General features: G+C 36.7%; 1 protein-coding gene across 1 annotated transcript in view; it reads right to left on the reverse strand.

The window, feature by feature from the left end:
- Positions 1-16,432, reverse strand: part of EPRS1 (glutamyl-prolyl-tRNA synthetase 1) — a 68,513-nt gene that overhangs the window by 35,309 nt on the left and 16,772 nt on the right. Inside the window, exons 9-16 of the mRNA XM_079913924.1 lie at positions 15,583-15,754; positions 13,981-14,214; positions 12,806-12,890; positions 12,334-12,393; positions 7,805-7,915; positions 4,541-4,677; positions 2,929-3,136; positions 2,203-2,315 (exon numbers count right to left, since the gene is read on the reverse strand). Coding sequence (XP_079770050.1) covers positions 2,203-2,315; positions 2,929-3,136; positions 4,541-4,677; positions 7,805-7,915; positions 12,334-12,393; positions 12,806-12,890; positions 13,981-14,214; positions 15,583-15,754 — 1,120 coding nt within the window. The remainder of the gene's footprint in view (positions 1-2,202; positions 2,316-2,928; positions 3,137-4,540; positions 4,678-7,804; positions 7,916-12,333; positions 12,394-12,805; positions 12,891-13,980; positions 14,215-15,582; positions 15,755-16,432) is intronic.

The raw sequence follows: 16,432 nt of genomic DNA on the forward strand, positions 1-16,432 counted from the left end.
AACACTTGTTACTGCCTGCCTTCTTGATTATAGCCATCCAAGGGGATATGGAATGATATCTCACTGTGGTCTTGATTTGCATTTTCCTAATAACTAATAATATTGAGCATCTATTCATGTGCTTATTGACCACTTGCATATCTGCTTTGGAGAATGTCTTTGTCCGTTTTTAACTGTCTTTTTATTATCAAGTTGTAAGGATTCTTTATTTATTCTGCATACAAGTCCTTTATCAGATACATGTGCAAATATTTTTCTCTCATTCTGTGGACTGTCTTTTCACTTTCCTGATGGTGTCCTCTGAAGCACAAAAATTTTTGATATAGTCCAATTTATGTATATTTTCGTTGCTTATGCTTTAGGTGTTATATTTAAGAAAGCACTGCTAAGATTACAAAGACTTAAACTTATGTTTTCCTTTAGGAGTTTTATAGTTTAGCTCTTACATTTAAGTCTTTGATCCATATTTGAGTTAATTTTTATACATGGTATGAGGTAGGGGTTCGTTCACTCTTGCACGTGGTTGCTGATACAGCACCATTTGTCGAAACGTTCAACAATCTTTCAGAATAAATTGAAAGCCTACTCTCTTCTGGGCATGACTCTAGTTGGTACCATCACTACTACCACCACCACCACCACCACCACCACCACCACCACCATCACTAAATATTTAACAAGGGCTTTAGTAAGTACTGGGCACTGTGCATGCTGTTTACACACATGGTCTTATTTGACTAACGGCAACGTGATACTAAGATGAACATGAAAAAAGTATCTGCCCTTAATGAATTTCTAGTGGTGGAAACAAGATAGATAGACAGACAGACAGAAAGATAGATACAACAGCATGTGATAAATATTCTAAAGAGGAAAGTGCTCGCTGCAATGGGGACACATAGGTTGGGTGCCTATCCAGATTAGAGGAATACAAGAAAGCTCTGGAAGAAGTAACATTTGAAAGGTTATCCAGATGAAGAAAAAGAAGCACGGCCATTCCAGGAAAAAGCAAGAAGTTCAAAGGTAGCTGATGACTTTGGAAAGCCCCAGGCAGTGCAGTATCTTGAACAGAAGGGAGGAAGAGGTCAGCTACAACACAGATGGCTCAGGTGGGTCAAGAGGCCATTACATGCAAACTCTTGCACGCCAAACTAAGAAGTTTAGATTTTCCTCTGAAGCTAACAAGAATTATTAAGCAGGGGGGGATAATGTGATAAAATTGTTACTCTGAAAGTTTTAGACTGGGGGCCATATGAAAAGTGGATCAGAAAAGTGCAAAACTGGAAGGAAGAGACTACTTTAGAAACTGTTTTGGCAATCAAGGAAGAAATGCTAAGGGCCTGAAACAAAGGCAGAGCAGTAGAAGCACAGAGATGAACTAGGCAAGCAGTACAAACAACAAGGTTTACTGATTAGAATGGGGGATGAAGGAGAAGAACTGAGGAGAGATGGTAACTAGGATCTTGAATTTTGAAGTTTGAGGTACTTGAACGTTATCTATTCAGAGATGTCTAAAAGGCATTAATTAGATTCACAAGTCTGGAGCTCAGGAGTGAGGTCTGATCACAAAGTTAAAGAGATGCAATAAAAAACAGCAAAGACAAAAAAAAGAAACGCGAACAAAAATTCAGAGACTGAAAGTTCTCCTAGTAATTCTATTACTTCATGGTTTAAAAAAAACACAAACATTTGTTATAATCCTCTAACTGTACCTGCTGTATTATTTGTATTCTACAATATATCTAATTAAAGTACACTATAAAGAAAAGCTGCCTGTGATAAACCATAATGGAAAAGAATATGAAAATGTATATGTATATGTGCAACTGAGTCACTCTGCTGTACAGCAGTTATTAATACAACACTGTAAATCAACTATACTTCAATAAAAAATAAATTTAGAAAAAAAAAGAAAAGGTAATAGCTATAATGTTTATCCAAAGATAACACTGAAATTTTTTTCTTTTTACTTGGACCATGTGAAGATGAATGGTTTAGTTCTAGAAATAAAATTTGTTATTATGCTGTTTCAAAGTTAAAATTTGTTACAATGATGTCTGAAATAGTAAATACAGAAGAACAAATGAAACCGAACAGCGAATTGTCAGGTACAGTATTTTAGTGGAAGTTCAATCTTTAAAATATTATTCACTATAAGAATTTTAAGCATTTTCATTTAAATGTTCAGTTACACTGATTTACCTAATGGGTTCATAAGGCTGATCACATATGAAGAAGCCTCTTCTCTGGAGTTGTATAATGTCTCCTTTTTTCAAATCCTTAAGGCAGGGATCCCCCAGCATTAATTCTTCATGCTGTAAAGATGGTATAAGACCAAAATACACTTTCTTGAACATCAGAGCACTAAAAACAACCCTAAAATGCAAGCAGCTTTTCCAGTAGCTGCAACAGGATATGTTAAAAACTTTACTACTTAAGCACATGCAGTAAAACAGTGAAATATTAAAATAAATAACAATTATTCATTATATTTCTAAAAGTTAACGTTTATATACTGATGGGCTTCATGAACCTTTTAACTAACTTGATTGGTGTCCCTGCAGATATAAAGAAATTTCCCACTGTAAATATGAAGTACAATACAAGAAGCACACAGACCTAGCTGAAAGGCACGCTGGCGCAGCACTAAAGCACAAGGGTTCTAGAGCCAGGAGGCCTGGGTTTGAACCCCAGCTCTACGCCTTATTGCCTGTCCTCAGGCAACTTACTGAACCTCACTGTGCCTCGGTTTCTAGAATTTATAAAATGGGAACATTATTCTTTTATATCATTTTTAACAAAATTCTAGAAATCTTTTCCATTTTATCTGAGGAAACAAATACTTAAAACTAATTTTAAAAATTCTGAAGAAAAGGTTATACTGATACAACAGAGCAAGATGAAATAGGGTTTCTTTCAGGAGGCTACCTTACTGTTCTTGTTGACATACTGCTTAAAGTCCTCGTCTTTTCCCAGTACGGGCTTTGTGATCAAGTGCTCGTAAGTGACACAGATTGCTGGGACAGGAAGAGCACGTTCGGTCTCGGCAAGCCATGTGATCTTAGTGGTTTTCTTATAGTCTTTGTTCTCCAAATTCAATTTTGCATCAAGAGATACAATTTTTCCTTCTGCATTTCTAAAAATAAGATAGGAAAGTGTTTTCAGAAAACAAACTTTAACTGCCACAAATGCACTATTTTGTTCTGTACCTGTAATAAATGGATAGGGAATTTTCTTTGGAAAAATATCAAATAAAACATTTATTTGAGTTTCTAGTAGGTGCCAGACATTAACTGGTTAAGAGATGAATGAAGTAGAGTCCCTGCTATCAAGATACTAATATGTGGACAGATCCCCCATACATCTGATGAAGAACATGAACATGTTTATGAATTTTAAAGTCACCTGGAGTAAACATTAAAAAATCTAAAATACTGTATTTTCGAAACATTTATCAATTAGTTGACATCATATGTAATGACACGACAACTGATATTTCAGAGTTTACTAAATTCATCTTAGCATACTATGTCCCATTTGTGTAATCTTAAGAACTGGTAAGTGTAGCACACTATAATAACTGGAAAGTTCATATTCAGCACAAAATGATTAAATTTAAAGTAGATTTTAGTGTCCATCAACAGAGTAATGGATAAAAAAGATGTGGTACATATATACAATGGAATATTAGCCATAAAAAGGAACAAAAGTGGGTCATTTGTAGAGACGTGGATTGACCTAGAGACTGTCGTATAGAGTGAAGTAAGTCAGAAAGAGAAAAACAAATATCGTATATTAACCCATACATGTGGAATCTAGAAAAATGGTGTAGAGGACCATATTCGCAAAGCAGAAACAGAGACACAGACGTAGAGAACAAAAGTATGGATACCAAGGGGGAAAGGGGTGGGGCGGGAGGAATTAGGAGACTGGGACTGACACACATACACTACTGATACTAGGTATAAAATAGACAACTGATGGGAACATACTGTATAGCATAGGGAACTCTACTTAATGCCCTGTGGTGTCCTAAATGGGAGGGAAAGCCAAAAGGGAGGGGATATATGTATATGTACAGCTGATTCATTTTGCTGTGCAGCAGAAGCTAACACAACATTGTAAAGCAACTGTACTCCAATAAAAATTAATTAATAAAAAAAATTTAAAAATAAAAAATAAAGTAGACTTTAGGATATACAGAATGTTATACATACAATTTCTGTCCAAAGGATCTCTCCACCATGCAATCGCATTCTGAGAATTAGATGATAAAAGGGGGGCCTAAAGCATTAGAATTATTTTTTATATCTACATGCTGTCGTTTTCAACATCACAAGCAATATCCTAATACCCTATTAATGTAATGAAACATATATGGAAAAAAACCTTAATGTGTCCAGAATTTGCAGCATCTATGCCTGGGTAGATGTACCAGCCAGCACCATCAATGGGTCTGAATTAGGTAATTTTTAATAAATGAATAAACATAAAAGACTTTCCTTCCATATTTATTTGAAAACAAACAAAAAGTTCTTACCTGTGTATTTTAGTAATGTTGATGTTGCCCCAATTTATAAATGTAACCGTCTCACCCTCTGACAACGTCTCTGCGTCAGCACCTTCAATGAAAACTTTAGGACTATACCAGACGGGTTTCAAGCCAACATCAGGATTCTGATTAAAAAAAAAAAAAAAAAGAGAATGTTGGTTGAAACAACAACTATTGAACCCAGTATGAAATTTATACATTCATTCATTTTATTCCTTAACAAAAACAGAAGTCATCTGTATTAGTCTGATTCCCAGCTCTGTGACCCTGGGTCAGACACCTGACCAATAATGTACTGGAGTCAGATGAGGGTGGTCTGCCCCTGAGATTACTTCCAGCCTAAAACAATCATTCTTTGTTTTTAGAGCTAAGACAGTATTTGTCTCACAGTGTCCCTCCAACCAGAATCTGCTTTGCTAGCCTCAAAAATCCACTGCTTTTGCAGCAAAGGAGAAAATAAAGTCATTCCTCATCAGTGGCTGTGGAACGTCACTATAGGAACAGACGTCATCTTAGCAGGAAATGGTAGATCTTTCACATTTTAGGAGACAAATTTTAAAGACAGTAGCATACACGTACAGAAAGATGAATTTTCTGCCTTTTCAGTATATATTATATGAAGAAGAAAAAGAGATCCGGAAAATAAAAAGAATGCTATATTTGTTAATTTTCAGATTTTTGTTTGACCGAAATCAAAAGAAAAAAAAGTGTAAGAAGATCCTTTGAATAAATGTTAAATAACATGCATTCAATAATTGTTCATTGAATGCACCAATGCACTTGAAAAAAGTCAGTATGTTGCAACAACTTATACTATGCTGGGCTCAGAACAGAATACTGACAGGCTAAATATAGAACACTTTGTGAGGGAAAGGATAATGAAAATTCCACAGAGCAAACTGAGCAATCCAGTCATCATTTAAAGTGTTTCCTAATCAATTAGTTATTTAACTATTACTTATTCTTTATTATTACAAATAAGCACCCTTAAAAGTTTTATTCTCACCGTTCAAATTTTAAAACATTAAGCTTCACATTTAAGCTGACTGTAGTGGGCGATATGATACATCAGAAACCACCATTCACCTGGTTGAACCCATCAGATGCAAGATAAAGGCAACAGTAAAGCCAAATCAATCTCACACTCGCACACACACACTCACACACACACACACACACACACACACACACTCTCTCTCTCCCCAAGTCTTATTAGGGGTACCCTTAAAATAAGTCTTCCAAATTAAAAAGAAGCTAATGTCATACAGAGAAAGGCAATCATAGGCTACCACTTAAAACATTTATAGCTGTTCATGAAACGTATCACCTTACACCTGAGTAAGTCTATGAACATAACATAGTTATGAGTAAGGTTATGAATATATTAGTCTATTAGTATATGAGTGAGTTAGTCTATGGACATAAGCTTCATTGGATAATAAAGATATTTACAGACAACTCACAAAGCTGGAACAAAAGGATCTATTTTTTCTTCAAGACTATCAACCTAGCAGTTATAACCATGTGAGACAACAAACATGGCTTACCTAAGAAGAACTCCCTGCTACCTGTATTTAAGATTTATATTCCGAATTCAGATAGACAGATATCATTGTCACTTCACTGATATTTTCTAAAACAGAGCCAGTGGCAGCATGATAGACTCTGGACTCAAGCTGTGATTCAATACTATTAGGTCAAATGTTTTGGCTTAAAGGCAACAGCGAATAACCCAGCTAATAGAGAATGCACCTCAGCTTTCACACAGAGATAAGAGCATGGATTATATAATACCTCCAGGAAGAAATAAATTCTTATTATACACGAATATGCTATCTCCACAAAATAAAAAATAGGCACCGAGTGTAACAGTTCTGTGGAATGTGCTGTGGATAGTAATACCGCTAGAATAAATTTCTTCAGTAAGAAATCCACCAAAACATTTACTTCCATTAGTATCAAATTCTTAAACAGCTCATACAATTCAACATCAAAAAAACAAACAAGCCAATTTAAAAATGGACAGAAGAAGTGAACAGACGTTTTGCCAGAGGAAATGCAGATGGCCAACAGGCATATGAAAAGATGCTTAACATCGATAATCATCAGGGAAATGCAAACCAAAACCACAATGAGATACTGTAACCTTGCACCTGTCAGAACGGCTATCATCAAAAAGAACACAAATAACAAATGCTGGCGAGGATGTGGAGAGAAGAGAACCCTTGTGCACTGTTGGTGGGAATGTAAATTGGTGCAGCCACTGTGGAAAACGGCATGGAGGTTTCTCCAAAAACTAAACATAAAAGTACCATAAGGCTCAGCAAATCCACTCCTGGGTATATATCCGAGAAAAACAAAAACACTAATTCGAAAAGATACATGTGCCCCAATGTGCATAGCAGCATTGCTTACAATTGCCAAGATATGGAAGCAACCGAAGTGTCCATCAACAGATAAAGGGACAAAGACGTGGTGTGTACACACACACATACACACAAACACACACACACACACACACACACTGGAATACTCAGCCATAAAAAAGAATGAGATTTTGCCATTTGCAGCAACATGGATGGACTTGGGAGGCATTATGCTAAGTGAAATAAGTCAGACAGAGAAAGACAAATACTATATGATATGACTTACATGTGGAATCTAAAAAATAAAACAAACTAGTGAATATAACAAAAGGAAGCAGACTCACAGATACAGAGAACAAACTAGTGGTTACCAGCTGGGGAGAGGTGGGGGACAGGACAATATAGGGGTGAGGGGTGGTAAGTACAACAAATGGGTATAAGATAAGCTCAAGGATGTATAACACGGAGAATATAGCCAATATTTTGTAATAACTGTAAACAGAAAGTAACCTTTAAAAACTGTATAAAAAATTTTTTTTAATTAGTATGAAATCCTGACAAATAATGCTGGATCAAAAATGGTCCCCAGGGCTTCCCTGGTGGTGCAGTGGTTCAGAGTCCACCTGCCGATGCAGGGGACATGGGTTTGTGCCCCGGTCCGGGAAGATCTCACATGCCGTGGAGCGGCTGGGCCCCGTGAGCCATGGCCGCTGAGCCTGCGCTCCGCAATGGGAGAGGCCACAACAGTGAGAGGCCTGCGTACCGCAAAAAAAAAAAAAAAAAAAAAAATGGTCCCCAATCATGCTATTGCCACCAAAGTATTTTTCCCTTTGATTATCCTGCTCCTTTAACAGAGAGAACAACATTGGTGAAACCGGAGAGTGACCTTCGGGTGTCTGGCTACTTCTTTCATCTCCTCCTGGGCCTCAGGGATGTCCACCGGGATCACCTCTTTTTTCAGTAACGCGACGTATCGTGGAGCCACCGGGTCAATAACCTGCAACAAAGGCGTCCTTGTGTTAGAACATTCAGGGATTTTTTAGAACTTCATCAATAAAATAAGTAATAGCACAGGAATAACAACTGGCATTCTTTGTTACTGCATTTACTAATTTTTTGGTTTACCAGCTAACTCTTCTCTAACATTTAGTTGTCAAGTAGAAAAAAGAAAAACAATCATAAACAAAGACTGCATGAAGGATTCAGAGTTCCCTTCCAAGAGTAACTACTGACAAGTGAAAAGAAACCAATAGTTAAAGCATATTAGAAATATTCTGAAAGTAATTTTTAACTATGATATTAGAAAGGAAAATTATCCTGTGGGGTTATGTAACAATCCTACAGGTAAATGTGATACTCCATTTTGTATTGTTGGAGAAGACTGTTTTGAAGGAATATAGAAATATGTGTTTTAGTATCATTTTCTATAAGCAGTGTTAGGCAACACACCACCATCAAAAGCAGAACAGCATTAGGTCACTATAATAAGGCAATTCTATAGAGTAAAAGTAAACAAGTATTTCTACTGGTCTGCATGCTATATATATATACACACGTATATAGGGACCACTGTGTTCCCAAGGGCCTGGCACATGCAGGTAGTCAACACATATTTACAGGTTAACTGAATGAATGGTAGTACTCATTACATTCTAACCTACTCTACCTCCAAAACAGAAGCAGCACCCCCTTCTGGATCCGATGTATCTTTCTCATTTCACTATTCAATTTAAAATTATCCATGATGACCAATCACAACAGCAGTATTTAGATACTAAATAAAGCATTTGGAAGAAAAATGTAGACAGAAGCAAGTGCGGAGTCAAATAGCTAAGTAAAGTAATGAAAGTCATTTTCTTCCCATTAGAAGGATGCAGGAAATAGTGGTATGGCTAATTAAACTTGGCTGTGCCTTTTGGTTTATATTGGGTTTTTGTTGCTATTGTTTGGCTGGTATTTTGTTGTTGTTGTTTGCTTTGAGAGTATTTCTCAGAAATTCTGAATGAACTTAGAGAAGAAACCATGCTCAGAGGGTCAGTCAGAAAAGTCTGAAAAGCCATCTAACTTCCGCTTGATTGCTACTCCTTACCTGCTTATATTTCATGCCAGTACTAAATCAGCGCCAGCCCCCCTCTAAACTTACTGTTTCATTCTTTCCTTCCCTGAGGTTTAAAAGTCATTCTTACTGGTTAAGGGTTCCTTCTTTCAGCTTCTACTGGGTTAGAATGATCACAGATTTAATTTGTGACTACTCAGTTTAGTATTTAAGCCAGTAAGATACAATTTCTTCTTTTAAAGAAGCTAAAACTAGACGATCCAACCTGAGAAACTTACTTCAGTTCACTGCAGCTCAGTTTCCTCAACTGACAAAGAGAGCAGAAGACTGTTTCTCACACTTGACTAATTACAATGATCCCTTAGGGCACTGGCTGGCACAGAGTTTCATGCCACTTAACCCTGAACGACAACGATTCTAATCGTCTGAAGTAAAGTCTGGAAATCTTTTTTTTTTTTTTTTTTTTGCGGTACGCGGGCCTCTCACTGCTGTGGCCTCTCCCATTGTGGAGCACAGGCTCCGGACGCGCAGGCTCAGCGGCCATGGCTCACGGGCCCAGCTGCTCCGCGGCATGTGGGATTTTCCCGGACCGGGGCATGAACCTGTGTCCCCTGCATCAGCAGGCGGACTCCCAACCACTGTGCCACCAGGGAAGCCCTGGAAATCTATTTTTAAACAAGCATTCCATAGGATGGTTAGGATCAGACAAGTTTGGGAAATCTTGGATTAAAAGATTTAAGTCTTTTTCAGTTCTAAAATTGTACAATTCTCAAAATGTCTGGATCAGTGGTTTTAAATTACTCCAAAAGGTCCAGAGACTCTTCTTCTGAAGCTGAGGGTTCTGCTCTGAGACAAGGGCATCAAGAAAATGTATGATATTAAATGTCAAGTCCCCAGAGTTTTCCCCAGTCAGTTCCAAAACCCTGGCAGTCAGACCTTCACACTTCTGGCAACTTGACTGAAAGAATCTCCTCTGGAAAAACTGCCTAGTCCAAGAGATGAGATGTAAGGTTACTGACGCCAAGGCTTTTCAATTAACCGGCCAGCCAGACCATCTTACAGTGAGGCACAGCTGACAAGCCCAATCTTTTTCTCAGGGCTTCCAATCCCTCTCTCAGTCCCCTGTGTTAAAGATGAGCAGATAACCCAGGCTCACCAGATGTCTGAGAAATGCCTTTAATATCAAAGAAAAAACAAAATAAACAACCTGGAGGAAAGACATAAGAAAAAATACCATTGATTATATTACAACCATGAAATAGGAACAGGAAGTTATTCTGAAAATTCAAAGCACAAACGAGAAATCTTGAAAATACGACAGCATGAATGAAAAACTCAACAGAAGTTGAGAAGATAGGGCTGAGTACATCTACCAGAAAGTAGAGCCAAAAGATGAGATGGAAAATAAGAGAGAAAACAAAATTAGAGCAACAGTCCAGGAAATCCAACATGTGCTCAAGAAACGTTCCACAGAGGAGAAAGAAAACATAGTTGAGAAAAAAACAAAAAAAACAGAAGGAACTTAGGAACATTTCCCAGAACTGACGGAATGAGTTTCCAGTCTGGAAGCCACATGTTCTTCCAATGGATATGAATGAAAACAGACCCACCCCAAGGCACATCACTGTGAAATTTCAAAGTGAAGAAGCTGTTCATATAAAAGTCTCAAAAATCTTCATCCCATGCTCCCCTTCTCAGGGAGCTACCAGAGGATAGAGTACAGCAAAGCAAAAAGGCAATAAAAAGAGAAGGAAGATCCAAGAACCAGATGATCCATCACAGAAGAAAAGCAAAGGGAATTCCCAGGATGATGAGGAAGATTGACCTGGGAGCACAGCTGGGCTTCAGAAGTTAACAGGCCTCTCATCTAGATCAGATGTGAGCAGCACGAAGGCCCCGGCAGAGACGTCTCTAACGTGAAACTGAAATACCTGAGGCATGTGAACATTTTGGCAGGAAATTTAGATAACTTGCGCAGAGTCTGAGATGGAATTAGAAAATTAAACAAACGAGGGAAACAAAACGAAACAATTAGCCACAAGAAAGCCAACGAGTTATGAGAAAAAATAGGAGACCTAAATCCTCATCTTCCATTGTGAAAAGTAAACTGATGATGCCTAAAGCAAACAAACAAACAAAAAAATCAAGAAGCAGCAAAACACACATCTCATTTACAGATACGGGCAATAAATACCAAAAAAATTATCTAGAAGAGCTGAAAGTGATTTATCTAGCGAGAGAAAATGGAAGGAAAGAAGACAGGGGAATATGCTGTTCATTTAACAGACCCTATAGAATTATCGGCCTGTAGTGAAATGTATTTCTTATATTTGAGCTAAATGTACACGATTATTAATGAAAAGTATTCCAATGTTAACTCTGCCTATAAGTTTTGAATGTATTTATTAGTAACTGCAGCAACAGAGCGAACCAATTAATAATTCCATTATGTATCCAAAAACTGACTAAACACAAAAGACAAAATAAATTCAAGACACATGCGAGACAAGCAACTATTTTTTGAGGCAAGGCATCAGCACAATCAAGCAGCAATACAAAGAAAAAGAATTTACAGAACACAATCACAGAAACCATAGTTTAAAACATGGCACTTCAATGATTTGCCTTATTATAGTGTCTAAGCATCTGCTTCCAATTAACAATGTCAATATGCAATATTCCTCATTTGACTTTTATTTAAGACACAGCTTTTTTTTTTTAAGCTAGATTCAATAAGACACAGGGATTATAATTAACGAACCTTCAATACAATTCAATGAAATCTGTAACTTTAAAACTCTATGTCCTCTCAGTAAACAAGGGAACAGTAGAATGGAGTTAGCCAAATCTTCCCTTTGCCACTAAGAAAACTAGAGGACATGTTTTTTTAAACTAGGAATAATGCATTTCAGTGGGTCTGTATAAGCAAGTCTCATATAAATGTGATTGTGCTTCAAAGCTGTATAACATCTCAGGTTATAACATGTAAGATGCTAAAAGCTATGTGCTAAGTAAGGCAAATAAAAGCATTAAGTAATACCTTCTTACAGAGAGCTCGCAGCTTGAAAGCAGAAAAATGAAATGCAAAGTGTTCAAAAAAGATTTAAGGAAAAAACTGTTACCATTCCCCATAACTCCAAGTTTGTTTTAATCATTGTTCTTGTTTGGTATAGTTTATAGGCTTAATGCACTTTATATGTTTAAAAAAGTAAAACATTCCATTTTCCTGAAAACTCTGCAAAACTGTAATATTCTTCACAAAATTTTCCCTGCCATGAGCACACTAATGAATTCTACATGTAATCTATTACTTAGGAGTTAGGCATGAAAAAAAGAGGACCAGGAGTCAAAACATGTACCTTTTTGTTAAATGCCCAAATTTTGTCCCATTCCATGTTCACAACGGAACGTGAAGAACCCTAGAAAAACAATAATAGAACAGCTTAAAGGGCAAGAAGTATTAACCAGAATATTTTCTTTAAGTCAAGCATGCCAGAAAATAAACCCAGTCAATACTTACAAGTTTACTTCCACTGGAATATAAAACTTAGTCTGTACACACTAATCTCGTTATCCTGAACAGCTAGAGTCAACAGTCATAGATTTCACTGGCTGAAAACACCACAGCTGCCTTTGTCCAACCCTAGCATAGTTTAGGACATTCTCAATTTCCCACTATCATAACAGTGGTTTTTTCAAAAACATTCTGCCCTTGCATTATAAGCAACAAGCAAAGAACAGAAAGAACAACAGGAGTAATAAAGACTAAAAGGATATTATTAGATACTTAAAAATCCAAACAGAGGAGCTGGAAAAGAAACTATAACTCACCTGAGCAGCAATAAACTGTTTCAGTCCTTCAACTGTCATCCCTCTTCTCAGCACACCGCGAACCGTAGGAAATCGTGGGTCATCCCTGGGAAATACAGCAAGTTTTAAGAACCAAGGAGACATTTTTAACGTGTAGGTGCAGAGAGTACAATATACCTTATTGCATAACATTATATTCCGTTTGTTAAATATTTGAACTATGAGCTGGTTATAATAATTAGGCAGATCATAATACCACTGAGCCCAAGTTCATGGAAGAAGAAAGCTGCTTACTAGTCAAAAATTACTCGGTAAAATAAATGCACTACTGGAAACAGTAAAAGTACATTTGAAAAAAGACACAAAGGTGACATTTTCAAATACAGAAAACATATGCATTACAACATTTTTATTTGCTTTTTGCTTTTTATTTAACAAACATACAAGATCCCTATTCTACATATGACCATGAGACACAGATAAGAGATGGTTAGCCTCTCATTTATGTACAAATACACTTTATAAAGCCTTTTGGGTTGTAAAAAATATACATGTTGGTTATTAATATTCTGCAGAGATCTGCAAACTTCAGTAAGTTTGCAATAACACCCTTTGTATGCGGCCCAAGGTAAACTTCCCCTTTATCAAATTCAGCTCCACAGTAAAACAGTCTAAAATCACATATTATTCAATATATACTTAATGTGTGTCACTATTACATGATACTAATAAAAACTAATACATTCTTGTTAATTCATGTAAAAAAAAACATTCTTAGGCTTATAAGTATGGTAACCCAACTGAACAGGTTTCATTTACATGGATACATGCCTCTAAGATGACTTTAATTTTTATACTCATCGTTCTCATGGAAATCCCATATAGGTTATTAACGTGCTACAGAGATTTTCAAACTATAGGTTATTAATGTGCTACAGAGATTTTCAAACTTTTTCTAGTCCCAAACATAGACTCCATCTTTGTGCCCAAACATGGGCACTCCATGTTTGCTGCATTAAAGCACAAGAGAGCAGTACCTGAGAACCTGGATAAAATAAAGACAAGGACCAGAAACCCTATAGTCTATCCATTTCAACCCCTCCCTTTCATCCTCCCCACCCCTCAAAGCAGTTTAAAAATTAGTGATATACCATGTCCTGACTTCCTCTCAAAATTCTAGATAAGAGCAAACATACCATCCGTCTACTAGTCCTTCATTGACAAACCACGTGAGCTTTCTTTTGGATAGCACTGTGTTGTTGAGATTTAGCCGACTATATTCCCAAATGTATGGTTTTCTTAGGCCTAAAGCTTCAATAATCCAGTAAAACTGTTCATCTCTGTCATGGTATTCTGTTGTTCTCAGGGCATGTGTAACACCTTCAATGCTGTCAACTATGGGGCAGGCAAAATCATATGTCGGATAAACACTAGGAAAAAAAGTGAATATTTTGAAAATCAATGAAGGATTTTACCCTTTTCACCTCAGATTAGGCATTATAAGCAGCAGTACTAATTTAAAACATAATTCTTTACAAGGTAAGAATTCCTTAAAAACCAACAGGTGTTATGACTCATAATACTCAAAGTACATCAAAACATTTTTTTAATCAGACTTTGAGGACAATGCATCAGTTACCCACTGAATACTCAAACACAAAAGCAAATATGCAACTTAACAGACAATTGGATACTGGTGCAGTGAATTCTATAATCATATTCCTGTAATGGCCAATGTATACCATGGTAAGAAGCAATAATAATTTTAAGGGAATTTAGCTTTTCAATATCTTTAATAATCCCACACTCAAGTAAATCTCTAGGTTTAATACTTTCATAAGTAAATGCATTCAAGAATAGAATGTTTCCTTCTCTGTCAAGTAAAAAAGAAAATTAGGTTGATTAAAATTCCATTTAAGATGGAATAGTCTTAAAAACAATTTCTGTCTAAAATAATGTACACAACACATATATTACTGCATTATGCCTTCTAATTTTTAAGATACAACTTCATTAAGATGCTACTGCACTATGCTTTGCAATTATATGATACTGAAAATGTGTATCCAAATTTACTTTTCCAAATGTATTCAAAGTATTCAGTAAACAAGGAGCAACTGCCCTGTTAAAAATGAAGGACATATATATACACACATGAAGTGTTTGTCCAGATACAGATACACATACCTGTACCCACAAGTGTAAAGAAAGTTATATTAGCTACTCAGGAAATCATTTACATTCACCAATCTCTTCAGAAGTTACAATTCAGCATTTGTATGTAGTAGGCTTCTTCAAAGTATAAGAAAATATATTCTGTGGTTACTTTATAAATTAATGGCCAGGTAGGGGAGATTTAAAAAAAAAACATCTATTAACCTGAAAACCACACAGAAAACTAACCAAAATTAGAAAAAACACGATACTTTCTTGTTCATATTTCTTTAAATCTTCTATCATGTTTACGAATAAACTTATGTCTGGCAGAATCAAAGTTTATAATAGGAAAAGAAGTATCTTCATCTAAAGAAACACACCACAGCATACCTGATCAATACATAAAATGCAACTTTAGGCAGACTCAAGGACTTTTATAGATGGAAATGATCTTAGACATAACCTAGTATAACATTAATTGATAGGTAAGTAACAAGAGGCTACATGCTTTACCGAAGGCCACGAATGAACAAAGATCCAGATCTCTTGACTATTCTGCAGCTACTCCCTACTCCATGTTCACAGAAGCATCAAGCAAAAGCATAGTAAGCTACCGAGCATAATGAATGAAATACACCTACTTGTATTTATTTCCAGTTCTTGGGTGTGGCTGAATTTTGCAGCGATAAAGCGTTGGGTCCCTCATGCACCCATTGTTACTACTCATGTCAATTTTTGCTCGCAAACAGCAGGACTGACCAAACTGGCTTCCTTTTTTCATTTCTTCCCACATTTGTAGATTCTTCTCAACAGCTATAAAATGATAGTTATACTATATTTTATCTAATGTATTACTAATCTGGCTGAATTCAAATTATTTTAACAGCCTTATAATTTGACAGAAATTTTCACATTCTGATTTTACAAGCACATTCCACTAGTTTAAAAGTAACGTAATAGTTCCAATATCTGATACCAAGAGTAAATGCATTGTTTTTTTTAATGAAGAAATTCCACAAAACACTTAGGAAACGTACTCTCTCTCTGTTTTAGAAGTCAATACATTCCACTGATGTAGCACTGATGAAGGGTAAAAGATGATGTCTAAGGCCTGAAGGCTCTCTCAGCCAGTGTTCTCCACGTTCCCATCATGGCACAGCTGGCCGGTCAGTCGCCCCCTCCAATTTAACACTGGGTGTTGGAAGCAGAAGCGTTCTGTTCCTTTGCCACCTCACACCCATGGGACAGACCGGTTTGACCCGGCCCAGGCATTGATACTGCAGCACATGCCCATCTAAAGAACACATCTCTGGCTGAGAGCCTGAGCCCCTTGGCTCCCCAAAAGCACCTTCAGTCATTCCAGCAGAAAGCAGGATACTCTTGGATCCCCAAAAATGAGAGATGACAGAAACAGTGATACAAGTTTATCCCAGGGAAAAAACTCTATATCCCCACTGACTACGGTCCTACCTATCTCAGGTAGGTACCTGC

The sequence above is a fragment of the Stenella coeruleoalba genome, assembly GCF_951394435.1.
Source record: "Stenella coeruleoalba genome assembly, chromosome: 1".
NCBI lineage: Eukaryota > Metazoa > Chordata > Mammalia > Artiodactyla > Delphinidae > Stenella > Stenella coeruleoalba.